The 11,385-nt window shown below is 59.5% G+C and overlaps 1 protein-coding gene across 1 annotated transcript; it reads left to right on the top strand.

Moving 5' to 3' along the window:
• Nucleotides 1-9,043, top strand: LOC140701013 (uncharacterized). Its single transcript, XM_072975892.1, has 5 exons — nucleotides 1-776; nucleotides 3,221-3,424; nucleotides 3,799-3,875; nucleotides 8,277-8,496; nucleotides 8,894-9,043. Exons 1-5 carry the CDS (start codon nucleotides 1-3, stop codon nucleotides 8,979-8,981), a joined length of 1,365 nt encoding a protein of 454 aa, XP_072831993.1. The 3' UTR covers nucleotides 8,982-9,043.
• The last annotated feature ends 2,342 nt before the right edge of the window (nucleotides 9,044-11,385 follow it).

Genomic DNA, 11,385 nt, shown 5'->3' with positions numbered 1-11,385 from the left:
ATGCGCAAACACACATGCACGCATGCGCCCTTACGGCGTGCGCACACGCTCACACTCGCCTGTGCTCGGAGGCTGCGCGGGGCGCGAGGGGAGAGGAAAGGCTCGCGCCACGCAGACTTGCTCGCGGCGGGTGGAGGGGCGGTGGACACCGCTGCGCCCGGGGTCCGGAGGGCGGCTCCGTTTCCCGGGAGACCGTCAACACCCGGGCGGCCCGGGGGCTCAGCAGCGCCCCCAGCGGCAGGCGCGCCCGGGCCGTCCGGCCCTCAGGCCTCTCCCTCTCGCGGCCGCGGCCCCCGCCCGCTGCCCCTCTGTCTTGGCCGCAGACCCGAGCGCGGGGAAGGGCGGGGATGGGGGACGGGAGAGCCGCTGCAGCAGGACCAGGCTCCGGGCAGCCTGAACCCCGAGTTTGTGGGGGGCTGGGGGGCGCGGGGCCACTGGGCGCTGGGGACGAGCTGCCCGCAGTCTAGGGCTCACCGCACGCGCATCCTCATCGTCCTCACGGGTGAGAAAGGAGCTCCGGGAGAGCTCTGCCTGGGCTGCTTCCAGGCCCCTTTGTGCTCAGCCGCGCCCCTCTTCCTGCCGGCCGCGGCCTTCCAGGAATCCTGCCCCCGTGTCATTCTGCCCGCCTGGGCTCCTGTGGGTCTCGCTGCCGGCCCGGGTCTACCTCCGCGCAGGCTGCTCCCAGCACGGGCTGGCAGACAAGACCTTCCCCCCCACCGCCTCCCTCCCAATGGCCCTCCCGCCCTTCCTGAGCAGAGGGCCTGTCCCCTCTTGAGGTGAGGCCCAGAAGGTGGCTATAGGGGTGGTGACATGAGCCTGCTGGTCCAGGGTCACCTTGACTGTAGTTGAGGAAGGCGGGCAGCATCAGGTGATAGTTTAGGAATCACGCCCTCTCCCCAGCAAGAAGGGTGGGCAGGGCTGGGGCAGGGGCTGTTGCACTAGGGTCTAAGACGCTGAGCCCAGCCCCCGGGGAGGTAGCTGAGTTGCCTGTCCCTGGAGAGTGGTCCTGTTTTGGGCAAGAGCCCCTCCCAACTCAAGATGCCAAGGTTCCCAGGTGTTGGGCAAGCCCCAGTCCTCTGTGGGGCTCAGGGAACCAGGCGGGGGGCCTGCTTGGTGTGGGTTGGGGACATGGGTGCTGTGAGGCAGGGGCAGGGGAAGGGGGTGCTGAGTCTCTGGTGTCCTTTCCAGGGTCCTGGCCCCTGGGATTTGGCCCACCAGCCCATTAAGGGGGGCTCCCTGGGCTGAGGTGGAGTCTGGGGTCAAGGTCTGCAAGAGTCGGCAGGTGTGGCCAGCAGGGCCCAGCCTCCTTGTCCGGCTCCTGGCCTGATCTTCCACTCCTTGACATTCACAAAGGCACAGCACTGGAGCGGCGAGCGCCGTGGTGACAGCTTATTGAGAGATTTCCCATGGCTTTGATGACTTTCATTTCATTACCCTAATTAGGCAGGAGCTGTAATGGAGTGGGGCTGTCACGGGGGCTGGGAAGGACCTGGGGCGTGTTCGCCATCACATTAGCCTTGATCGGTCCCCTGAGCCTCTGCCCTGACACACAGCGCCTGCGGACGCTTGGGCGCTGGCCAGATGAGCCCAGTGGCCTTGGTGGGCCACAAGCTGTGATCACAGTGCCCACCTGAGAACAGCCCACCTGGACACAGTAACCCCAGGGCACTGGCTTTGTGCCGCGTGGTGGGGGCGGCACGGAGGTTTCAGGACGCAGGGCCACGAGCAGGTATCTCGTATGTAGCTGTGCGTTGCTCGAGGCTCTGGTGTGACAACTGGATTCAACATGAAGCCGCCTCCTGTCCTTTATGGTGCAGTTCTCTCATTTCTGACTGGGGTCCAGTTGGAGGTGGTCTGCGTCTTTGCCCTTTGCACTGCTGTGCCATCAAGACCTTGACAGGCCAGGCCGGGCCGTGTCTTTGTGGGGAGTGTGTGGCTCATCTCGGCTTGAGGGGCACATGGGGTTCACTGCGATGGAGGCATCGAGGCGCCCACTGACTGCGTTTGGATGGATGCCCCACTGAACCAGAGTAAGAACCTGCCCTGGCATGATAGCCCCCGACGAGGACGTTCTCTGACACCCCAGGGGCTGCTCCCCCTGCCCCGGGGCGTCTGCCTGTCCAGCTGCCTCGGTGGATGTGGTCAGACCTGGCTGAGTTTGGGGGTGCACCCCACTCTCCTTCAGGGGCCCCCTACACTTCCCGAAATGGCCATGAAATGGCTGCCCTGTGGGGCGTGGGTGCCCACGTCGCAGGCCCAGCGGGAGCACCTGGTCCCTTTTCCAGATACCGTCCTAGTCTCACCCTGGCAGGGACAGACACCTGCCAGCCGGAAAGAGCTCTGAGCTCCTGTTTCCAGAGTCGCCTTTTGTGTGAGCTGGAGCACAGCAGAGACATTGGAAATACAGGCAGTTTATGAAGGTGGACAGTTAGTGGTGGCCTTGAGGCTGACCTTGAACTTGTGTGGCTTTTATCTCAGGCATGGTGGGGTGAGCCGGGCACTCCTAGGCACTTTCTGCAGAAAGCGCGGCGTGGTGGGGCCGCTGGCCCAAGGACAAGCTCTCTGGGCCTGTCCAGAGCTCGTTCCGAATCCCTGCGAGCTCCATCCCCTCTGAGGGGGGCTGGGGCACCAGGCTGGGGGACGTCCAGTTTACCTAGCACCTTTATGAGAGCAAGAACATTTACTCACCCCCGTCCACTCCCGGCCCCCACTCCCCAAGTGCCCCCCAAGGTCAGGCCTGCTCCCAGCGCTGAGCCCAGAAGTTGGGAGGTGGGTGCCAGGCCTGGTCCCGCTTCTGCCATGCCCCTGCCTGGGGATCCTGCTGGGGCCCCGGAAGAGGGTGGTGACCAGGAGGGGGGCCTGGGCCTCCTGGAGCTGGTGAGCGGACTCCACTCCCAGGCCCGGGGTAGGGCTCTGAGCAGCGGCCTTGGTTCCAACCTGGAGCAGGCTGGTCTTGTCCCCCTGTACACAAGGGAGGAGGGGGTCCATGCAGCCCCCCACCTCTCTCCCTGGGAGCTCCCCCAGGGCTGTCAGCCAACCAACCTCCCCTACACCTGTCCTCTTCTCTCCAGGGATGCAGCCAGGAAGGCAGGCTCCCTTCATCTCTGCCAACCTCAGTTAGAAAGGAGAGCTCTTCACAACAGCCCACGACTGCACCCAACGCCCCCAAATGTGATCCTGGGCTCTCAGGGGATGCTTCTCTCTCTCCTCACTAACCCAGGAGCCAGGAGCAGCTCTGGCCATTCCTCAGGGCTCAGTGGCCACCCGCCATCCTGTGCACTCCAGGGTGCTCTCCAAGGGTGTGTGAGCCCACCCAGAGCCCCCCGGCTGTCAAGACTCAGGACACCCCCACTCCTCTGAGCAGCTCTGGGAGGCTTACCTGTGGAGCAGTGGCCAGACACCAGGACACTGACACGGAGCACAGGTGGGATCCAGGGGATGGGGTGGGCGGGGGCCTGGTTGTCACCGGATGAAATTTCAGCTTCTCAGCCCTGCTGCCAGGTGGGCAGGAGTTGCAGGCTGTACAGCCCTCTGGGGTCGGGAGCCTGAAGCCTGGAGCCTGGGAGGGGAGACCCTCCTCTCTCGGGGTCCCTCCTCTCTGCTGACCACCCACAGGCCTGGCCCCTGTCCCCAGCTGGTTTCTTGCCCTGAGCTTCCTGCAGGCCTGGCAGCCCACAGGCTGACACGGGGGCCACACCCATCCCACACATAATCCCTGCATCAATAATGCAGCTGGGGAGCAGCGTGCCCTCTGTTCCCCTCACCCACTGCCCGTTTGTCTTTTAATCTCAATTTCAGCGGCTGTGGTTTGCCAAGGGCCTCCTCTGCCTCCAGGGGCACTGTTGTGGGGGAAGCTCCCATTGAGGAAGGAACAGGTGTGTGATATTTATGCCCCAGGTGGATGGAGATGGGGCTTCCCTAAACTAACAGCTCCTGCCTGTGGGACTCCCGCCCCCTCCTGCCCATCTCCCAGCACCCTGGGTATTCAGCCCAGCCATACTGGCCCCCTTGTGCCCGTCCTGCCCTGTCCCCCGACAAGCCTGTTCCTGCCCCAGGGCCTTTGCACTGCCAACCCCTATTCTCCACACTTCCTCCCTCACTTCCTTCTCTGACCCCTCTTAACTAAAGTAGCTCCCGTTCCTCTCTGCTCCCTTGCCTGCTTCACTGCCAGCTCTGTCCACTTGTCTGTTGTCAGCTTTTCTTGTTGAAATGCTGGTTCCAGGGGGGCAGGGCTGGGCTGCCACTGCTTAACGGGCACCTGACAAGTGGGAGGGAGGGAGGGAAGGAAGGAAGGGAGGGAGGAAGGAGGGGGTGAGGCTGACTGGCTCCCTGCGAGGAGGTTGGCCTCCAGTCATGGGATCCCCCCAAATTCAGCACCTTGAACAGATCCCAGGTGCCCTGGCTGTGAGAACGTTTCCAGGGAACCAGCCTCCCAGAAGCAGGAAGTCCGGGAAGTTCACTTTTGCGCAAAGCCGCCCCCCTTTCTCCTTCGCCTTTCCCTTCCCCTGAAGCTCTGTAGCCGTCGGGGGCGTGAGATGGATGGGCTGAGTGCCCGCTGGTCTGTGTACAGAGCAGATATTGGTTTGAACTAACGAAGTTTATCCACCAGCCACAGAACCATTAATCACACAGAAAAATAACACCGCGAAATGACTTTTCAAAATGTCTTTGGTATAATTATCATCTTGCCCGTTACACTAAATGCCGCCATCTATATCTGTGATGCTTAAGTATGCAAACAGTAATTAACGTGGTAATGAACCCGGGGCCCCAGAGCCTCCCCTCCCCAAGCTAATTTGCATGTTAATTATCATTAGCGACCAGGGAAACAAATTATAAACAGCCTAATTAGCAGCCAGATCATTTTTACAAGAAATTGCCGTGCACTATGACACGTGAGCGAGCGTTAGATTAATGCAGTCAGGCAGAGCGGCCCCTCTTGGGCGGGGGTGGGAGGGTGGCCTCACGGAGTCGGGTCTGCCCGGAGAGCTGCAGGGGGACCGGAGTCTCTGGCTGGCCCCGGTCCTGTCAGGGCCTTGGGGCCCCTCCTTCTCGGGCTGTGGACTCGGGGTGCTCAGGGAGAACTGAGGACCTGGGCAGGGCCGGGTGAGACTAGGCTGGGGTCAGTGTTAGGGAAAGTACCACTCTGACATGTGTCAAAAAGGCAGGGAAGGCTTTATTCACGACCTGCTGCCCCAGGGGGAGATCAGACTCCGGTCTGAACACAACAGGACAAGGGGGCAACAGCCAGAAGCTGGGTTGTAAGGGGGGGGCGGTCAGTGGGTGGAAAATGAGAAGAAGTGACACCAAGGGAGGGGGACTCCTGCTGAAGGCAGGCCGGGGTCGGGGAGGAGGCCTGTGATTGGATGTCGATGGTGATCAGCGAGCTGTTGGGGTGGGGGCGTCCTCATCACCCCGCTGCCTCAGCAGGGTTCTCGCCCCTCCTGGGCTTGGTGGGCTGAAGGCAGGGCCAGGACGAGGCCCAGTGGGGGACAGGACCGTGTGAGCCTCGCTCCAGAAGAGAGACTTTGTCAACGCAGTGTCCACATCCTCCAGCTCTGCCCCTGCTCCCTCTCCTGCGTGCAGCTCCTTGGCCAAACACCAGGTCCTGCTTCACCAGCTCCTGGTATGGGTGTGGCTCTGTGCTGCTTCTGGCCCCACTCTTCCTCCCCCAGAAGAGTCTTGCAGGGAGTGACCGTGGTATCTGGTGGGTCCCAGGTCACCTCTCTGACTGCACTGTTCTCCCGGGGGGGTTCCGGCCCCAGGGCCTTTGCACCTGCCTTTCCCACCTCCCAGAGATCTGTCTTTCAGATGAGGGTACCGCCCAATTGTGCTACTCTATTAAGAGTCTGCTAAAATTCTCCTTTTCAGAGAGACTGCCGGGCCGCCTTATTCAGAACCCACACTGTCATGTGTTTTACCATCTATCTCGTTTGCTGAAAGGTCAGCTTATCAGGGCAGAGGGGCCCCCCGGACCCCCATTTTCCCAGCAACTGGCACAGCCTGGCATGAGGCAGGACTCAGGGAGCACTGGGAGCTGGAGTCCAAGCCTGGCTGTGTGTTACTCCAGGGCAGGGGTGCCCGCATAGTGAGGAGCTTACACTTCTTGGGTCAGAAGGTCTGTGTCGCAAATGCTCAGCTCTGGCCAGACAGAGTCTGCAGGGGGACTGGCTGTGCGCCAAGCAAACCGCGGTCACGGATGCTGACACTTAAATCTCATTATTGTCGCGTGTCACCAAATATGACTCTTTTGATATTTCCCAACCACTAAGAAGTGTATAAAGCATCGTTAGCTCAGGAGACCAGCCGGGGCGCCAGGCCTGGGCTTTCCTTCATGCTCTCCTTTCCACGTGGACTTTCAACTCTGCTCGGCTCCAACAAACAGCTGCCCGGCGCGTTTGAGGGGGTTGTATTAAATGCATTGATCTGTTCAGGAAGGCCGCCAGTTTCATCGAGGGCTTGCGCATTTCTGAGCCCCTCCGACCTACTGGATCTTTTTTTCCCAATTGCTGTTTTCCACAGACGTTTTCCTCCATTGTGTGTTCAGGCATGTCCGTGCATGTATGTACCCGGAGCCATGGGTTTCTCGACATGAACTCTGAACCTGGTCACGTGAGTGACGTTTCCTGTTGCTTAGAATTGCCTTTCGCTGATTCCAGTGGATTTTCCCAGCACAGGATCTCGCCCCGGGAAGCGATCTGACTTTCCTTCCTCCTCTTAGTGCCTCAGGTTTCACTGCCTGAGCCAGATGAGCCGCTGTCCAGTGCTGACGAACGGTGCGGTGGGGCCTCCCCGTCCGGCCCTGGCCCACGGTCAGCGATGACCCTACGGACACACTCCTCTGGGTGAGCCCTGGCCCTGGCCTCTGGGTTCCGCTCCTGCTGCTCCAGACGCCGCTGTGCTCCACTGCTCAGGCCCTGCGGTCGCACCTGCTCTTTTCCCAGCCCCCAGAGGTGTGGGCTCTGACCCCTCCTGGCACTGGAGGGCATCCTATCGACGCTGCCTGGGGCCCTGCCCATAGTCTGCAGAAGTGAACACCCTGAGGACCAGGGAGCTGAGGCAATGGATGGCCGCCTCCCCTGCCCTGCACAAGGGAAGACCCTGGGCACAGGCCGCTGCGGGGACCCCACAGATCAGGTACAAGGGGGCCTGACCTGGTGACCACCAGCCACTACTTCCCCATCACTGCTCCCTGGTGAGATAACAGCCCCAGAGCCTCCCGCCTAGGCTCTGCTTCCTGCGGGGCCCAGACCAAGGGGGTCCTGGAAGGCAGAGGCTCAGGAAGGGGTTTGGGAGCTGGATCGCTCATTGGTCCCAGGGCACTGGGACCCCAGCCTCAGCTTCTCCATGGTTCACAGCCACAGACGGGAGGGCTGCCTGGTGCCGACGGCTCCACAGGGCTCAACTCAGCCTGATTCTGCTCCCCACGCCTTCGCTTTCCAGACCCAAGGCTGAGGTGTCACCCGTCCTGGGCCATGATCTCCCATGAGGTGTGGTGGGCAGAAAATGACCCCCACAAATGCACCCATGTCCTGATTCCTGGATCCATGTCTACGTGACTGTACCTGGCACGGGGAACTTTGCAGTTGGAGTTAGCTAACAGGTCCTGGGGTGGGGGGTATCAGGGATTGTGCGGGTGAGCACAGTGTTATCACAAGTGTCCCCAGGGACCAGGCGGGTCAGCGTCAAAGAGGAGAAGTGGCAATGGCAGCGTTTCAGAGAGGAGAGGAGGTGCTGGGCTGCTCCTTCGCCGAGGGAGGGGCCGAGGGAGGGAGGGGGCCGAGGGAGGGAGGGGCCGAGGGAGGGAGGGGCAGGCGCCTCTAGAAGCTGAAAAAGGCAGGAGGCAGATGCTTCCAGAGCCTCAGGAGGAACCCGCCCTGCCAGCGCCTGGACTTTGGCCCAGCCAGCCCGTTTTGGACTTCTGACCCCCAGAAGTCTCACGAAATACATGGCAGTTGTTTGAAGCCAACACATTGGGACTGTTGTTCTGTAGCAGCTCCAGGAAGCTGATGGGGAAGGCAGGGACGAGGGGGGCAAAGCCAATCCTGCATCTCAGCTCCGCCCGATGGGCCCACATGGTGCGCATACTCACACCCCATTTGCCAAAGCATGTCATGTGGCCACTCCTGAAGTCCACGGGGTGTGGAAGCACGCCCCCCACCCCCGACACTGGGAGCAGGTGGGGGTGGGAGGGAGCCAGCGGTGCTGGGGAAAGACCAGCCATCCCAGTATTTGGTCACAAACGTCTGCTTCTCTGACGCATGCCGACACCCCAGCCCCCGGAAGTCTCGTCCAGTGCTGGCTTCATGCTCCAAATCCAGGACCTGGTGAAGCGGGTGTCTGGACGTGGCTCCCTGACGCAGAGACCCCGGTGGTAAAGAGAGGAGTGGTTGGCCCGTTGGGCCCAGCACAGCAGCCGAGCCTGATCTGGACACTCCAGGTTCCAGCTCCCACGCCCTGGAGCCCCTCCGCTGCTGTTGGTTTTTTCTTATATAGGTATATTTGTTTATTGAAGTGTAGTTAGCTGTCAGTGCTGTGTCAGTTTCTGGTGCACAGCGCACTGCTTCAGTCACACGTGAACTCACGCATATCCATGTTCATTTTCTTTTCACCGTGAGTTACTAGAAGATATTGAATACAGCTCCCTGTGCTGTACAGTAGGAGCTTACTGTTCCGCTGTTGTACGTATAGTAGTCAGTATCTGCAGATCTCGAGCTCCCAATTTATCCCTTCCCACCCCCTTTCCCTCTCGTAACCATAAGTTTGTTTTCTATGTCTGTGAGTCTGTTTCTGTTTTATATATAAGTGCATTTGGTGCTTTTTTTTTTTAGATTCCACAAATGAGTGATATCATATGGTATTTTTCTTTCTCTTTCTGGCTTACCTCACTTAGAATGTTCACAGCAGCTCTGCTTACAATAGCCAAAACATGGAAACAAGCGAAGTGTCCATGGACAGATGACTGGATAAAGAAGATGTGATTGTTTATTCAATGGAATACTACTCAGCCATAAAAACAATAAAATCATGCCATTTGCAGCAACATGGTTGGACCCTCCACGTTTATGTCCTCTCTGGCCTCACCTGCGGGATCTCGGGGAAGACCACCTCTTTGGTGTCTGAGGAGCCTTCTCCACCGGCTCCCTGCCTGCAGGGTTGGCACCAAGGGCCAAATTCCATCCTTAATGGCTGCTCCCGGCTGGCAGCCCACTGACCAGCACTGGTGCCTTCAATCTTTCCTGTGTGTTTGGATCCAGCCAAACACCTGTTCCAAAGCCTCCGCGCACGCGTCCGCAGAGGTGGCCTCCTCGCTGCAGGTTCTCACTGACGCACCTCCGTCCTGTCGGCGGTCCGTACAGGTGGCGGGAAGCCCGTTTCCCGAACCGGTCTTTGTCTGCGGGCCGAGTCTAATTGGAAGTCTTCCGCTTTCACTCAAGGGAAGGAGCTGCGTCTTGGGTCCTGCAGCTGCAGGGTTTCTGGATGCCCCTTTGCCGCGTCTTCCCGCCTGTGAACAGACCCTCCTCTAGTGGCACCTTTGATCCAGGGCAGCCGATCAAGGACAGCCCCGGGCTGAGGGCCGCCTCCGAGCCGTCTCCCGGAGCCCCGGGCTCTCTGGGTCCAGACCTGCCCTCCGGGCGTCACAGGCGGCTGTTCTGGGAAGGACGTGGGAACTGTGTTGTGACGCAGCCGCCATATTTGCCGCTTCTTGCGAGCTTCCTCTCCACCAAAGGCAACATCCCAAGGCCGTCATCGCCACCGTTCGGGTACCGCTTTCTGCCTCTGTCAGCTTTGGCTGCAGGACAGACGCCCAGCGTCTCTGAGGCTCACTACGGCCCTTTGTTTCTTGGTCACGGTCCGTGGGAACCACAGGCTGACTGCTCGTAGCGGGTGGAGGGCAGGAGCCGGAGGGCAGAGCCAACCCAAGCCAGAGCCAGAGTGCGGCACACAGCACACGAGCCAACTCGGCCAGCTCCTGAGTCAGGAGTGAGAAGCCCCAACCACGTGGGGCTTGGGAAGGGTGGGAGAAACAGGTAATTATGAACAAAGAATAGAGTCTTCAAAAAGGGTTACATGAAAACCATGTGACATGTTGGGGCGAATACAGGGTTAAATACAATTAAACATACTTCTTCACTGCAGGACTTCTCAGAGCCTTTAATAGGCCAACGTGTTGTGATGCTCCCAAAGCGCGTTCTGGAACAAAGCCTCGCCCAGGTACCTTTAATCAGAAACCATCTCTAGGACCCAAAGGACTTACTGACCTGTGGCCAAGTCCATCTGGGAGACGCGGCAACGTGTGGTTTTGGAATTAAGCTCAGGCACACCTCTGGGGTGTCGTGGCTTCGGTTCCAGACCACCACAATAAGGTGACCAGCGGAATAAAGCAAGTCACATGGATCTGTGGTTTTCCAGTGCATATCAAAGTCACACTTACACCGTCCTGTAGTCTACTAAACCTGCAGTAGCGTTATGCCTAAAACAACAATGTACTAAAAACACTTTACTGCTAAAACCTGCCCAAACAGTTACATTAGTAACATCAAGGGTTGGTGACCTGTGTAACAAACATGATAACAATGGAAAAGTTTGAGATATTTCCAGAATCACCTAAATGTGACTATGGAGACGAGGAGCGAGCAGTTGCTGTGGGGAAAATGGCACGGTTGGACTTGGCATTGAGCAGTGATGAGGGGTCACCAGCGACCTCCAGTCTGCGAAAGATGCAGGACGTGTGAAGTGCGGTCAAGCCCGGGGTGCCCGTTCCCAGCCGCTGACATGGTCACATGTGGCTCCCCGGTGCAGCTCCGGTGCGCAGGACCTGAAGCCAGGGGAGACAGGTGGAACTTAGAGCCGTTTTATTGCCTACAGGAGCTGCTGTCCTGCCCCCTGGGGAAGATGAGGCGAATCCAAGTTCCAAGAAGCTGGGTGAGGGGCTGCAATGGGGCTGAGTGGTGCCACGATGGTGTCGGGTGTCCACTGCATGGGCTCAGAAGATGCCCCCGTGTTTCCAGAGGAGCAGTAACAAGTACACAGCCAGCTGTGGCTGCAGGAATAGCCATGCCCAGCATCTCGGTGGCTCATGAGAGCCATTCATTTCTTGGCTGTATCACTCGGGGACTGAGGCTGACTGCAGCTCAGCTGGGCTCGCTGGCATGGACCAGCTCACTTCCAGGAACGAGGCCAGCCCCGGTCTGAGCAGGAGTGGCCAACTTCCCCAGGGGCGCTGAGTGATGACCAGATTTAAACCCACGGGCTTGGACTCTGAGATCGACCCTTTTTAGGTCTGGAGTCCACTTCATGGCGGCTATAAAAAGCTTGGCCAAGTGGATCATGAGAAAGGTCACTGAGGGGTGGGCGAGCCGTCAGTCCCTGGGGAGTGACCAT

The sequence above is a fragment of the Vicugna pacos genome, chromosome 13 (assembly GCF_048564905.1).
Source record: "Vicugna pacos chromosome 13, VicPac4, whole genome shotgun sequence".
Classification (NCBI taxonomy): Eukaryota; Metazoa; Chordata; class Mammalia; order Artiodactyla; family Camelidae; genus Vicugna; species Vicugna pacos.
Note: the sequence above shows the minus strand (reverse complement) of the source record. Positions and strands in the feature narration are given on the sequence as shown.